This window comes from Prinia subflava, chromosome 1 (assembly GCF_021018805.1).
Source record: "Prinia subflava isolate CZ2003 ecotype Zambia chromosome 1, Cam_Psub_1.2, whole genome shotgun sequence".
NCBI lineage: Eukaryota > Metazoa > Chordata > Aves > Passeriformes > Cisticolidae > Prinia > Prinia subflava.
In genome coordinates, this window is record NC_086247.1 from 133,527,845 (window position 1) to 133,544,280 (window position 16,436).

Consider the following 16,436-nt stretch of genomic DNA (forward strand, 5'->3'; position numbering starts at 1 on the left):
TCTCATATCATCCCTGGTGCTCCCTGGGGCTCTCTGCACACCATGGGCAAGGGAACCAAACCCAGCTCTGACATAAACCCTGCTCATTTCTGCAGCATTACCTCAGAAATTAACTTGGCCCAAACTGAACACTTTGAATGAACGCTTTGAATGAACACTTATCGAAATCTGAAGGTTTTGGGTCTCCTTTACATTGTTAACTGTTCAGCAACAGCTTCTGCACAGTTTCAAAATAAAAAGCAGTCAGAAGCCTGCTCCTTATAGATATGAGGTATAGGTATTTTCTTTTCTCCTTTATTGGCCAGTTCAATTAATCAAATGCTCTCATAAGGGCTGGACCAAAAACAAGTTAGAATGTTTCCATGACAAAAAGCAATAAAATATTATGCTTGGCTAAAAAGAGAAAAAACAATAGTTACCACATGAAAAAAAGAAGAGGGAAAAGAGAATGGACGGAAAGAATGAATTCAAGGGTGTGGTTCATAAAGAGTGATAGGATGTCTGAGCTAAAAAAATACAAATATAAACATCTAGTCTGACCAGAGTGCCTGATCCCAAGATAAAGTGGTATTGGATGGCATAGCAGGGCTGCAGGACACTGCCGTAAAGCCCATGGTTTTAATCTGTTCTTACCATTTGCTTCTGCCCCATTAGCTCCATTTCATGTTAACAGTCAGCATTCCAGAGTTATGAGCAACAGAAAGCTGTTTTTATGCAGTTGGTCACCCTCATGACACAGATTTTCTGGGAATAACACTGATCCTTGCTCAGATATAACTTCCAGCAAAGAGAGAGCCTGGCTCTGACAGAGAATTAAGAACAGTGGTAATACCTGATATTTCTTTATATTTAATTGAGAAGACGAGCATCTGACTTGGAAATGCAATCCATTAATAGTCTTCCTTCCTTTTCAGCTCAAGGCTACATCTTGCTGAGGCAGAATATATTTATAGTTTGTAAAAATCTGATCCATGCTAAAGGAGAAGATGTCGTAATTTATGTGTCATAATTTATTCAAAGCAGACATGGTAGTTTTCCTCTATGAATGCTTTTTCAATAGAAGCCATTTAAAAATTATTTCAATTCTTTCATTGTGTCCAAAGTAATGTCTTCTATTTCCATGAAACATTTCTAGAAAATATCTGTAAGAACAACTTAAATTTGCTTCTGAATATTTATGAAAGGAATGGAAATCGATGGGAAAGAAAAAAAGACAGACAACAGTGTCACAAAAGAAACAAGGAAAAATATTAAAGAAGAATGCATCAAACACTTGAGCCCTGGAGATAACCTGAATATTAAAAATATTCACCTGAATATTAAAAAAAAAATGTAATTATTATTGCACAGTTTTGGTGAAGCACATGGCAGTCCTGGGATACTGACATGGAAATTACAGCTTTTTTTAAGAGGCATTGTCAAAGGAAAGGGAAGTGAGACACTGCCTTTTACAAGAATAAGTGTGCTTCAGACGAATGTGCAAGGGTGAAATAGTCAAGAAACTATGCTATAAAAATGAAGCTAGCAACAAAGGTGTTGCAATGAGAAATATCTCTTGGAGTTTTCCTAAATTCACTGCCAAGGCCCTACACAAGGTCTCACCTGAGTTATCCCCTGCAGGTCAAAGGGATGAGGGTATTCCTAAGCAAAAGCTAAATGCATCCAGGAGAGCAAGTTTTGTGATTGCTGGGAAATATTTATTACAGGACATCTTATTTTGGGTAGCAGAGGACATGGAGAGACAGCAGAGTGCAGAGCTACTTTAGTACTGATTTTGACTTCCTATTAAAACTGGAAAATTGTTTGATGTGAAAGAAAGCAGGAAGCAGTAGAACTCACTACTCAGAGATAAGGAAAATGTGAATTCAGGAGAATAACCATGAGAAAAATTAAACTTCAAACCCCAAAGATACTTAGACAGGATACTTTTGAGAAGATAATGTGAGAATGAAATACCTTTGGAACCTTAGTGATCCCTGAAACATGCAGTATCAAAAGCACAACAGCAACTTTTTTTTTAACACTCTGCAAATTTAAATGTGTGTTTGGTTTTCAGCTTGGGCACACATAGACAGCTACAGGAAAGAAGGTGAAAAAGCAGCTTCTGAAATTGGCTAGCCATGTACTTTTTTTTCCCCCCACTAAATCTGAGTCATCAGCTGTTCTGCTCAGACTATGTCAATTGTGGTATGAATTAATTTTATAACAAAAGCAAGAAAATACGTATGTGGCAAGGCCACCGTGTGCCTGCAGCTTGGCAGGGGAAGCTCTATGCTCCAGGCAGGACCTTTGATCATGCACTAAGACATGAGACAATTTTCCCCTGTAAGTTGATTTGTTAGGTTATCTGCCAGCAGAGCAGAGCAGAGCAGGTGTTGGTAACTGGATGAACCAAGGTCAGGAGACAAGGAACTCGAAGCATGCCAGTTCTGAGGGCAGGAAGGGAGGGGAGTTCAAGCAGCAAGGTGAGCGTCTGTGCAGATGAATGAGTATGGTTAGAAAGAATCAAAACACAGCAACTAAGCTGCAAATGGCAAAGAAAGGAAACCCAAAACCTGAGGTGTATAGCTTGCTCAGGAACACAGAGCAGCAAACTGCAGGGTCCTGGTAAAGTGCCTCTAAGCAGTTGGTGTCTGGCAACCCACTCAATTTGGTCTAGGCCAGCTACCTTCCCAGTCAAAAAGTTCTCAAACAAATGGTTGCCAGCCATCTGTACTCTTGCTGGATCATGATAGCTTATGAGCAACCATCTGCAGATGTAGGTATTGTCCTTGGACTATTCAGGAAATGGTCATCCACAGCAAATTTAGATTTGGAGGCTGTTTAATGGATTCCTCTGGGCAACAGAGCATAATGGAAGTTTATAGGCAGATTACCTTCAATTCTGGGCACAAAGAACAATGAAGATACAATTCAACAGACTTCCTCAATACCCAAACCAGCCAGTACTGTCACCTACTCACAGCCTCTGGTGTCAGCAATGTGACATACAGGTATATTTGCCAATGCTACTGATGGAGAATTCATGGAACAACTTCCTTACACCCAGATCCTACAGAAATCAGAATGTGGGAATGGGCAGCAGAGCATAGATGTGAGTGCTGGACAGAAAGTTGTCTAACTGTATGCAGTATAACATCACCCAGGAGAAGAGGAGAAGAAAGGCTGCAGCAGAGTGGTACAAGTTCTCTTAATCCATTTTTTTCCATTCATTACAAAACCATTAAAAAGGCACCCATGTATTAACAGTGACAAAAAGTCACAACAAGAGATCCTTTAGTGATCTCAAATGTCTCTAGTGAGAACAGTCGAGAAAGTCTATAATTCTAAACAATTCTTCCTGAAATTATTTCCCATTCCTTCTTCCTGTACTGGAAGTCTATTCAACTCTGTTAGCTGATTGGTCACCTGGTTGCTTACCAACATGAGTGAAGAGATGTTATATATAACAGGGTCATCCACTCTTATGGTCTCCTAAAGGTCAGAACATCCTTAGAGAGGCCCCTTTACTCCTTTTCCACAAATCTAAGATAACTAGAATATTGCCTCTTTTTTTTTTTTTTTTTTTTTTTCTTTTCCTAAGTGCAAAGATTCTTCGTAATTTTTATCACTCAGGGTAATAAATCTCCCCACATCCTTGGAAGGCCCTACACAAGCTCTCACCTGAGTTATGCCCCGCAGTGATCCATCATCTTCCTTTACATCAGGAAATTATTTTCATGGTACAGCACCCTACAGTTAGTTCTTTGTAAAGGACGGGGGTTTTATGACTAAGTTTTTCAAAGCAGTTTTGTCTCTTGTTAGGAAGCATACAGTGCACAACATCATTAAGTATTCAGTCATCAAAGACATAAAAGCAAAAAAATAATAAGAACATTGTGCCTTCTGTGACAATACCTGTTGAACATAATTTTAGCCGCAGCAGAAATGGGAAATTGTGGTAGAATTGTTTGTTCTGCATCTGCAGTTCTTGGAATTATCTGTTACAGACAGAAATTAATATAACTTGTGTATTTTAGAGGAGTAAAACTAACACTCTTACCTCCAAAACGTCGTAGCTGCAGTTGGGGTGATACTCGACGTCGAATTCATGAATGGTGAGTTGAATGCTGCTACCAGGCGCTGTGTGGATGTACCAGATGCATTCCCTATTGCTTGGGTACCTGCTGGGGTAACCAGGGCTGTGAAATGAACCAGAAGGGCCCGAGAGTTCTTCTCCACAACCTGACAACAGAGCAAAGCAGCCTGTCAGCGAGGAGGTCTGGAAGAACTCACTGACAGCTCTGACAAGCACAGGCACCCATTTTATTGACAAATGTGTACACTGGGCTGGAAGGTCTGCTCTGGCACCCGGGAAGAGAATGGCAGGCTGGAGCTCTTTGCACTGCCTGTGCAGGAAATACTTCTCTTGTTTGGGTATGTTTCGTACCAAACCTTAGCATCTGCTCTGGCTGCTGAGGCACAGAGAAAAAAAAAATTATTGGCTTCTAACTTTATCAGTTCAAGAAAGCTAAATCAGATCCATTCTCAGCTCTTACTAACTTCAAATAATGCACAAGCTAAGATATCATAGGGTGGTCTTTCTATTGTTGTAAAAATGTCATTTCCCACTGCTTTAGAAATCATAAAATTAAAGACAATGCAAATTTCCTCAGCCTACTGAGCATGATTACAAGCTGCCAGGATACAGTGGATAAACAAGCTTTCTGACACTTGGTGGGTTGAATATTCTTTTTTTTTATTCAATTGTAACAGTGCAATTGTAAACCAGCCGTGTTTGAAAAGTTATGTATTTTCTTTTCAGATACGAAAGTATTTTCCTAACACCACTCCCCAGACCCTGGGGTGACTAAGTTCTTACATCTATGAGCTAGATTGAAAAGAAAAAACAAACCTGTAGCAAAACAATGGATGAAATGCAGGCTCTGGTTTAATAGGACAAAAAGGCTGAACATCTGAGACTAGTTTTATCATTGCTTTATGGATATGTGCTAAGTGTAGCACTAGCCTCTCTTTAATGAAATCCTGGGAAGATGCTATTCCTGACTCAGTCCCAAAGTTCTGGCATAAACAGTGTAGGAAGGCACAGCAGCCCTCCCTGTATCTGGGCAGATTTAGATCAACTACATTCATAGTGAACTTTGCCTTTAGAAAAGACAGTAGGGTGGCTATGTACCTGTCACATGCAGAAAGAAAAAGGATTCTGTGTTTGACCTGATTTTGCATCTGCCATCCAGCAGCTTTTTTTTTTTTTTTTTTGCTCTTTACATTACAAGGCCCCAAGCGTTTCATTTAGGCACTAATCTTCTGCTTACACAGAATTTATAGGGTCGCTCGAGCTTTGAAATGCCCACACTCCATCAATCTTTTTGGCTTCATCTCCAGAGGAAAATTCACTGCCAGGCTGAAGGAACCTTTCACAGAGGAAAGGTTCTGTCATATTGCAAAGCCCCAGAATATTTAATAAAATCATCTAACAAACCGTGAGCTCTATATTCCTGGAGGCAAATACTGTGGTATGTCAGAAGTGATAAAGAGCATCCGTATCAGAGCCTTTACTTATAGGAGATATTTTGTAATAGAAACCAAATAAACGACCCCTTTGATCTGCTCAACATATATACACAGATGTGTAAACTCTTCCAATCTCTATTAAATCTAGGGATAATTTGCAATTTGAATAAGGTGTCTTTGGCCATTGCTCTGCTTTACACCATATTGTCAGGAAGCTGTAGATCAAGATCTTCAATTAAGTGCAAATAATTTCCCTAAAGTCTTTCATGCCAAACTTGTGGCTGCTAAGTCCCAGAAGCATTTGCCATCATCTCTACCTTGGGGTCTTTCAGCTTCACACAGAAAACCTGGCTTTGACTTCCTCATGGCTTTAGGACTTCTAGGACTGCAAAACACAAATCTATGAGGGGAAAGAGCAGGTCTGAAAAGGAGCAAAGCTATAAGAATCTATTTTAAGTTAAATAAGGAGACATCTAAATAGAGATGTGAAGCCATGCCAGCTATGTAACACTGATCTCTCTCAGTCCATCACACAGCATCCACCAGAAAAGCACATTTTAAACAAAAGAATTCCCACTAATCCAGGTAAACCTTTACATAGCTGAACTTGACTCTCAGGTGAATTGGCACAGGCTTAGCTCTTCTCCCTTTTCTCCACCTTGTTGCACATGGAGCAACCAGAGGTGGCTTGTCCAGCTGTCACAAAGCTATGTTGTCAAGACACTGGGCATCTCAATTTAGGAACTAAAGAAGATTTTAAGAGCATTTTAAACCAGTCTTGTCTTCTATCCCTGTGGAGAAAAAGGCAGTACACTTCCTTCCCTGAGGCTGTCAGCACAGGTAAATGTTAAGCCCCCTGAAACTCTGATATCCATAAACATTTCATCAGTGAGATGGAGAGGAAGAAAGCTTCAGTGTAAACCACCATCCCTTTTTTCTCCCAGTGCCTTTAGAAGATGGCCTGTTTTTCCTCTAAAGAAACCACGTTGTTGAGGTTTTACAAGTGGAGAAAAAAAGGTGTCATTGTTGGGGAAGCCTTAGAGTGGGATTTGCAGGCTTTCTTTCCCCTCAGCAGCCAGAATGGCACAGCCACTGAGGACAGACCTCAGGAGGAAAAAGCTGCTTCGCCAGCTTGGGAAACAGAAAGATTTCTCAACAAACAGACTTAATGTCTCAGCTCTGAGGGGGTGGGAACAGGGATCAGGGGAGTTTCAGCAGGCGAAACAAAGCCAAGTGCTATTTATCCCAGCCCAAAGAAAGCTGGGAACATTTTAAAACTTAACAGGCAATTATGACTCAGCTTCTCCTACTACGAGTTTCCTGATAGCCACAAAAGACTTTTTTTATTTAAACCTGAAATGCCTCAGAGGAGTGGAAAGCTTGTGTGCTCTTCTTTGAGGCACAGACCTTTCTTCCCTGCAACCCTTGCAGGTAGCATTCAGATTACTCACACTCCCTCTCCAGAGAGGTTTATATTTCCTCTGAGCGTAATCAACATTCTCTGGAAGCACATGAGTAAGAAGATCAAACTGTTTTCAATGTCCCATTTCTTTTCTTCCAACTAAAAATATTCCCAGAAAAGCCCTTTCCCTTTCCCTTTCCCTTCCCTTTCCTTTCCTTTCCTTTCCTTTCCTTTCCTTTCCTTTCCTTTCCTTTCCTTTCCTTTCCTTTCCTTTCCTTTCCTTTCCTTTCCTTTCCTTTCCTTTCCTTTCCTTTCCTTTCCTTTCCTTTCCTTTCCTTTCCTTTCCTTTCCTTTCCTTTCCTTTCCTTTCCTTTCCTTTCCTTTCCTTTCCTTTCCTTTCCTTTCCTTTCCTTTCCTTTCCTTTCCTTTCCTTTCCTTTCCTTTCCTTTCCTTTCCTTTCCTTTCCTTTCCTTTCCTTTCCTTTCCTTTCCTTTCCTTTCCTTTCCTTTCCTTTCCTTTCCTTTCCTTTCCTTTCCTTTCCTTTCCTTTCCTTTCCTTTCCTTTCCTTTCCTTTCCTTTCCTTTCCTTTCCTTTCCTTTCCTTTCCTGTCCTGTCCTGTCCTGTCCTGTCCTGTCCTGTCCTGTCCTGTCCTGTCCTGTCCTGTCCTGTCCTGTCCTTTTTTTTTTCTTTAATGGAGTGATTCTTTTAACATTCTCCAGTTAAATGAAGATAAAGTTTAGGTCTCTGAAATTAATTTCTTATTAGTTGTTTGCAAAAACATAAGAATTACTTGAGTTTATGAAAAAAGAACTCACTGATCTTTGCAAATATGTGAACTTCACACCTGAAGTTTTTTGACTGACCAGCATAAGAAACCTCCACATCAGAGCAGAATCATTGTCTCTGAGCTCTCTGGCCAACTGCCAGGAAGTCTGTGCATGATGTTTCTGTTCTTTATAGGATGAGATAAGAGTCAATTTTCTCGTGCTTTGCTGAAAATATATATGCTAGTTGATTTAAAAAAAAGATTTACCTAAATACTTAAGAAATTAAAATATATGTTCCAAATTTAAACTCACTTGCTGTATTACAATGCCAAAATGAGAAAACTCAAATCATGAACTTTTTGAAATGCTTACAAAACTTTGATTACAAAGTTACATGAATAATTAATTACACGAATACAAACCTTCTCCCAATGTTTGTATTTGTCTGCAAACATCAAATAAAATTTTGATTCTATTCAAATAAATGGAATTTGTGCTGGGTATAGCAACAAAGTAAAAAAAAATTGGTCTTTAGGGATAAATAAAAATGCAGAAGTAGAACCTATAAATACCTGCATTACTTCAGCTCTCACTAAAATAATAGTGATTAACACCAAGCCATTCTGCTCCTAGTGAAACATCTTTAAAAGTTTTTTTCCACAGAGAAATACATGATCTTGCTGTGTGCTGTGAAATGCAGACAGTTGCACTGTGGAAAAGTTGCTTGCAGCTGAACTGCATACAGCATATGACTGGTTTGTGCCAACCTCCCTGCAGTAATTTTGGACATTTCAGCCCTGCAGTTAAACAGAGGGAAAAAAAAAAAAGAAAGGGGAGATACTCTTTTAGTAGTGTAAAGGTCCTGGAATTCCCTTGAAAAATGCTGAAAACTACTACCTACTCTGGTGTCAGTTGCTAGGAAATCAGACAACAAACAGAAAACTTAGGAAACATATATTTGGTGGCTTTGCTTTCCTCTGACCAAAACCTACGTATTCATTGAAGATTGTGCAAGGGATGATTTACTGATCTTTCCATATTACTGCCTGTCTGGTTAGCAGATGGTGTTCATTAACCAGTGTTGTAATCTGTGGAAAGCTCTATTATTTGCTAGGTTTTCAGATTTATTCATGGGTATTTTTTAGCCACATGCTAGAAAAATCCCATCCATAAAGGTTAAAGAGAACTGGCACTGTTCCTGTAAAATCAAAGTTAGAGAAATGAAAGAATACAGAGTTTTCCAGTTGTGGTACTCATGGTGACACATTTCAGTAAACTGACTGTAACTGCAAGGAGCATGCACTATAAACATTTGCCTGTACTTGTGTGAAGTATAATTTGGATTTGATTCTGAAAACTTTTGCTCTTTTGGGTATATTTGGTTATAGAATATTGTCCAGTGGATGAAGTAGAATAATTTCTATGATAAGGGTTTCTGCAAAAGAGTACACATTCAAGTGAGATACAATTTCAGGTTTTTTCTGCTTTCTGATTTGTTAATATCAGACCTTGCTCATCCTTACACTCAATGTGACAGAAAGACACTGAAAAGGAATAGTCATTTTTGGAAAACAAAAAAATGGCAATTTGTCAAGGTTACCCAAGAAATAAACAACAGAACTATGATTCAGGCTTAGAAAATCTGGACCTCAGCTCCCTTGCTGACCTGCAGGGTGATATTCTGTTCAGCAATCCTAATGGATGCCTGACAAATGTTTCCAGTGAATGAGTTCTGCATCTCCATCTAACCTTCGTTTCTGTAGTGCTCCCCTAAAAAACTAACAAACTATTTAACATGTAACCTGAGACACAGAATAACAACATGAAACAGAAAGCAGTATAGTTGGTGTAAATTTGCTATGCAGAGAAGAGACAATGAAATTTAAAAGGTCTATTGACAATCAAGCAGCAAAATAGTGAGCTTCCAACAAAATTCAGATGTAGACACAAAGCAGTGAGGCCCTACATGCACGTTGCTGAATAAGGTAAGTGACAGGTCTAGCAGATATGTGTCATCTCAGATATGACAGTTGTCACTGGTGTAATTTTGCACTGAGAGACCTTTGCACTCTTGGCCTCCTGAATTTTTTTAGGGAAAGCAATTTGATTGGCATTCCATCTTTGCAATATATAGACTGTTACCACAAGTTTGTTCTTTCTCAAAGGGCCAATATGTGTCCCATATATATATGCTTATATTAATCTTCCTAAAACAGAGCGAAAATAAAATAAGCACCTTGCAGGTTCAAGCTTTCCACTGGTTAATAATCCTTTTGAGGCCTTAACTGCAGAAGAAAACATTAGTGATTTCGCCAAATCAATTCTAAATCCATCCTCATCAATGAAACCCCCTTACAGGAACAGCATTATTTCAGAATCACAAAATTTTTAAATTAACTTGTCTGCACTAGAGCTTTCTATCCAAGTCAAAATTACATAGGACACTTTTAAACCTAAATAAGAGTATTCTCCTAAGATCAGTTCCTAATTCTGTCTTTGTGAAAACCTTTAGGTTTTCAAAGAAACCTCTTTTTAAAGCAGGTTTACTCAGTGGCTGGAGAGATCAGATGCAAATGTTTTAAATCAAAACAGTTTTGTTTCATCTATGGTAGGAGGGGCTATTCAAATCAGAATGAGGTAAGTGTTTGTCTTTTTTTGACCACCTCACAACTTTGAAAAAGCTGCTGGGAAGAGTGCTGGGAAGAGTGTCTGAAGCAAACTGCATCAGGCACATGGCAAATGTAAGTTCTGCTCTCTTTATCATCTAAACATGTGAATGTCCTTGATATATATCTCATAGAGGCTTCACGACTGCCAGTTAAGGAGCATGTGGGCAGCCTGAGAAATAGTTCACAGCAGCTTGAACTCTAGAGCACACATTTGTCACTTGAGCAGAAATAAAAGCTCTTCTCCCAGCAATATATGTAGTAGCTCTGTTATTTTCTTGTCAGGTGAGATGTTACCAGATCTGGATGTAGACTCCCCCAGGAATTTGCCCTCAGGGAAGAAAGGACCCAAATACTTCACTCTGAAATAACCAACACAAAGGCTGCATCTTTTGATCAGTTCCCCTAGACAAGGAGACTTTTCCCAGCAAATTTTTTAAATGAACTTTAAAGATTTCCAGAAGGGAGAGGTAAATATACTACCCCAACCACAGCGACATATCTAATTTATCCACTCTAGGGCAACCAGGCAATGTAACCATCAAGAGTAAGAGGAATAACTGTATTTGTGCATGACACCAATGGAGAAAAGAAAAAGAAGTTTTTATAATGAACAAAAAGATGACAACTGTGGTCAGCTCTGGAGGAACTTGCACTCACATTGCAAGCTGTCAGAAGTCACAGCTGTGACGTTCTGAGCCAGCAATGACATTCCCTAAGAGCCAAGGCTATCTGACCCCACAGCTCCTGGTCTGCTGCTTAGACACAGCCCCGCATTAGCAGTCTGGGCCCTGTGCAGCATTCGGGTGGAGCTGAGTGCCCAGGAATTAACAGAAGGGCAGTGCTGTCTGACAGAGAAATGAATGTCAGCGCAGAAAAGGGCTGCTGAGGGCTGGGAAAGGAGGGAAAACACAACAGTGTTTACCATGCAGGCAGATTCTGGAAAGCTTTGAGAGCTTTAGAAAAGCGAGTTAACCCAGCACCATGGCTACTGTATGGAACTGATGTCATCTGGCTGTGCATAAAAGCCTCTGCTTTTTGTTCTTTTGTGCAGCCCCAGAATGACGTCACCCCAAAGACAAGGGGGCACCTTTGTGCTGCTCCCTTCCCCTGCTGGCTGCTGCTCCACATCCCGCTCCCGGCGGGTCCCTCCCTCACCCAGAAACGCCCCTGCACTCACCCCGCGGAGTGCAGGGCACCTCTGCGGGGCTGCAGAGGCTTTGGGAGCCTGCCAGCCCCAGCAGGCTGTGGCAGGAGCAAAGAGCTTCCATTCAAACCGTGTTCAGCACGTCTCCCACTTCAGCAGCCCGCAGTGGGTTCAGCTGCTTCACCAAGTTCCAACCCGAATGCTGCGGACTGATGACACAGGCAGGGCAGCTGGGGAGAGTTAATTATTTTCAAGGTTGGAGCCCCTTTGGGGGACGTACAATGCCACACGATTTAACCTTGTCACAGCTATCAATTGTTGTTAAATAAGCAGACTGAAAAATACTACATTTGTAGCCTCACTTCTGAAGAAACTGCAAACGAACACAGTTTGCTGTTGTGCAATCATTAACAGATTTGTTTACAGCTGGCGTGCATGCTTGCCTGCTTAATAATGCCTGTGACAGTTTTCATGGCATGCAAGAACAAGAGAACAAACACCCAAAGCACATCCTGGCCTATGTTATTTCATACAGAGAAATGGGGACAAGCTGGAAGTGGACACTATCAAAGAAAACAAGTTCCAGTAAATTAAACTAGAGAGAAGCCTGCACAGAAAACAGAAGTCTATAGAAATGGGGAAAACTGAGAGCTGAATGTTCCCATTAAAAGCCCAAGTCCCTCACAGTTACCCGTGACAGCATCTGTCTCCTGTTCAGTACAGAAATTCTGGACACACCCCTCATCCCTGTGCCTACCCCTGGAAATGAAAGCATATTTCACTAATGGCTCTCAGCTCCAATCAGCTGATCTTTCATAGTGTACATATGCAGAAACTTCCACTGGAAAAGCATGTGAAGAATTAGGAGGAAACACAATGGATTTAGAGCTGTATTGGGTTATTTCTCTTCAGATGGCAGAGTGGCATAAGCTGGAACTCCATTACACATACAGGGAAGGAAACCTACCTTTCCAGGGGAAACCTGGCCAACTTACCATTAACATGCCATAGCATCTGGAACCCATTTCTAGCATTCAGTCCATCAGAGTAAAACTCCACATGAAGGCTGGTCCCTGTAGTGCTCCCTGCCGGTGGAAGAGACTGTCCACAGAAAGTGCCTATCAGGTTGGCTTGTGCATCAGGCCCATCATAGAGCTGAAATGAAATTTAAAAAATGCCAGTGAGTAAAAAGAAGCTCCCCAGTTAAGCAGCTCCCCAATGTTTTGTAAAGGATTAAAAAAAAAAAAAAGGAAAAAAAAAGCAGTGACACTTCTCCCACTGGCCATCACCCTTGCACAGCAATATGAGTTTGGGCAGTGTGGAAAGATTTGGGTAAAATGATGAGTAAATACAACGCCAATATGTCTTTAAAACTGGCTGCACACTGTGTGCAGTAGGAAGGGTTTGCTGTTTCTGTTTTGGTGTGTATTGGGGGTTGCTGAGGAAGAAGATACAGGGCAAGTGGCAATGAACTGAAATAAAAAGAAAAAGAGGGCGTCATGGGTTTGATTTGCCCATGCACCTAACGTGCTGAGTGCCTCCAAACCCCTTGGTGACAACTCTGTTTACATCTTCATCTGTTTAAAACTGCACTCAGGTGATATGAGGGCTGCCCGGGCTTCTGATGAAGAAAATCCAGCAGCCAGCAACACGACGGCCTCCCAGAGCAGTGAGGACAAACTGAAAACCAGAAGTAAAGTAAATCTTCAAAACACAAGGAGATTCCATATGTTTTTGTATATGGTTTCATAATCTCATGCTAAAGTTTTGCTTTGGAGGAAATCTGTAGGGAGCCATGCTTCTGAAATTTGATTTCCTTGCCATACACTGTGTGCTGGTATTTTGATAATCAGTGTGCTGGCAGATGTAGCCAGCCTGAAAATCTATCTGTTTTCCAAATACATGTGAGGAATCCTCCATCCCACTCTTAAAACACTGCCACTCTTAAAAAAATCCAAAATCCACCAAACAATCAAAGCAACAAAATGCTAGGGAAATATTCCTGTATTAAAATATTTGAATGATGTCTGAAGGCAGTCATATACTCACAATTAAATGAAAACATTTAATACATATTTAATACATATCATGGAATGATAGTAGATGCTCAGAGCGTTTCAACTTCTTCACATTTGTTGTCTCCAGACATGTTTAAATGGTCTTTCAGATTCTAGTTTTGTAAGTTTTTTCAAATCCAACAAATCACACTGACCATACCTCTGTGTTCTCACCACGACCTAGTGTCATTTTTCAAGTGTGAAGAATGTAATGTTTGCAAGGCTAGTAAAAATGAAACATTTTAGCTAGATTGCCTTTGATTTGCTATATCAGATTGCTGGTTATTTTTGAGTTAGGACTTGCTTTATTATTTCTGCCTTGGTTACTATGATTCTTAAAGTTTAGGAAAACAGCAACCCTTGTCCTTTATTATCACTTTGCAACAGTTCATCTGATCTTCTGTCTCACAAAGTGTATCTCCCTAACACAACCCAGCAAATTACTGGTACAGAAACCATGTCTGAACATTCTCACTGTGCATTTTTGGAATACTTCCTTTCAGAATTTCAACAAAACATTTCTTTTCTTCTGAAGCCATTACGCTGAAGTTGTCTCCATGCAAAGACTAAAATCTATGATCTCTAGAAAAACAGCAAAGGTTTATTTATCTTTGCCCCCCATTCAAATCTCTTTTCCAAATATCTTTGATTCCACTAAGAATTCTGCTACATTTAGTGCTGTATAACTCATACTATGGAAATAGGACATTTCAGCAAATATTGATTGACCATGCTAGCTACTAATTTTTGTGCATATTTTCTGGCAGATTCATGAGAATAAGTCATTAGCCCCCAGCCTTTCTGTTGAAAATGCTGGTCTTGCAGAATCTTCAGAAATCTTGTTATGCATTTAAAACATAGCTGGGGCCCAGAAATCAACTCAAATGATTTCAAATCCTCTAGCAGACAGTTTGTTTTGTTTTGTTTTTAATTAAAAAAAACGGTGTTAGTTCTGCCAGAAGTTAGGGGCAAATTGCAGGAATGATTCTATGGTAATATTCCATGGTCTACTTCACGACTGGTGACCATCAATATAATACAATGAAAAGCACAAAACGAGCTACATGTATTGTAAATTGAGGACTATCACCTATTTGGTATGGTTTCTCTTGGTGAAATCAGAAATGATTGAAAGTTTCTAATAGCAGACACATCGCTGGTAGTGATCAGATGTGTTTAAAAATAAATATGAAATTGCCCTAAATATTAGATGGCAATATTTTGAATATCAATCTGTATTCTTTCCACATGTAAAATTTGAAGGACCATCTAATAGACAGAAATGCTGTCCCATGCCCAGCATTACAGTTATGACCTTCTTCCAAGCCAGGGTGAGAGATTTACAAATTCTTTCAAGGCATAAGTTCAGCAAAATGAAATCAAGCCAGATCCAATTAGATTTTTTAATAGTACTTCCTTTGACAAATTTGTGGTGTATACTGCTCATATTTCTGTGGCTTCAAGCCATGGAAACCTTACACCAGAAAAATATGAATGGTGAAGAATGAATTGATGTGGAGATCACACTTAATAGTAGCTAAAACTATGTCAAAATATATATTCACAATGTAGTGTTAGCTCTAGTGATTACAAATGAAAACCCATTCTAAAGAACTATGGACTAAATCATACCTAGAAACTTCCAAATCCAAACAACAACAAAAGCTTCATGTATCTCCTGCAATTTGATTCATCGAGGGAGTATTATTTTTATCTAAGTCAGAGAATGCCACATTTCTATGTCATTTCCTCTGAAAACAGTCCATCAGTTTTTCTAGACACAAAGCATGGTTACTATGGCAATCCCTTCATGCCGTGCTGCCCCGTGGGTTTGAGTTCAGAGCTGCCTTTCGCAGGGAATCTGAGTGCCTGGCCAGCTGTAACTCATTGAGAGAGGCACAACCACGACCGCTAGAATTACAGCTGGGGTTTTTTGAGCTGTCTTTCATTTCTAAATGAAGGGAACAGCTGTGTGTTTTCACAGGGCATTTTGAACTTCTCAAACCAACTTTTGCTCTCACACAAACACAGGCATGTGAAACTGAAGCTGAACACAGCTCTCATGAGCCATAATTTCTCTCTTGATCTCTGAGATAATGTTTCTTGTGTCAGGTCCTGCTTTGTCAGCTGTGTTATCTTAAACTGCTGCAAATCAAGGGAAGGTTCTTCTGCAGTGTGTATGAGGCAAGGTACTCCTTATGATTGTGTAAGACAATTGGATTTTGGGGCAGTTTATTAGTCACTCCTACACCATACTGGCTCCAGGAACTGGTGATTTGATTCCCTTCCGGCACCCCATTGGGAAGAAAGTGCTTGTTCCCCTTCTGTGTATACATTGGTTTTGTAATATATTTATTTGTTCAGACCTTTTAGCCTCCACCAGAAAATCCAAGCACTTCATAATTTGATTTTGGCAGACAATTCAACTGTCAAAACATGCAAACACCTGCAACATACATTCAGATCCTTAGCCTCCCCTTCTTAGCCAAAGCAATTGCCCAGAAGCAAGTAGAACACTCCATTTCATGGGCCTGCACCCCAACACTGGGTCCAGGTGGAGATGTGCCATGTTCCAATGAATTATTAGTCATGGCTCAATAACTGTCAGAAGAAACTCCTTACCAGGCTCCCTAGGAGCAAGTGTATAGGCTGACAGGAAGGGGAAAAGGGGAGGTACCAGCTCTCTAAGGGATGAATCGAGCTGTGTGACTGCCCCACAGCAAAGTGGCAGCTGAAAACCATCTGCTGCACACTAGAAAGGGATTGGGAAAGCAGGACTAGCAAAAGCTGCAGGAGGGGTTCAGCTCTCCTGGGGGGGACACCATGGTCACCAGCATTGCATTTTGGCTTTTCTGACTCTTCAGCCTGGAAATATGTCACCAA

The 16,436-nt window shown here is 40.3% G+C and overlaps 1 protein-coding gene across 1 annotated transcript in view; it reads right to left on the bottom strand.

Annotated features, from left to right (window-relative positions):
• CUBN (cubilin) overlaps positions 1-16,436 on the bottom strand; it is a 142,219-nt gene that overhangs the window by 72,816 nt on the left and 52,967 nt on the right. The window contains exons 28-29 of the mRNA XM_063413067.1: positions 12,492-12,651; positions 4,043-4,224 (exon numbers count right to left, since the gene is read on the bottom strand). Coding sequence (XP_063269137.1) covers positions 4,043-4,224; positions 12,492-12,651 — 342 coding nt within the window. The remainder of the gene's footprint in view (positions 1-4,042; positions 4,225-12,491; positions 12,652-16,436) is intronic.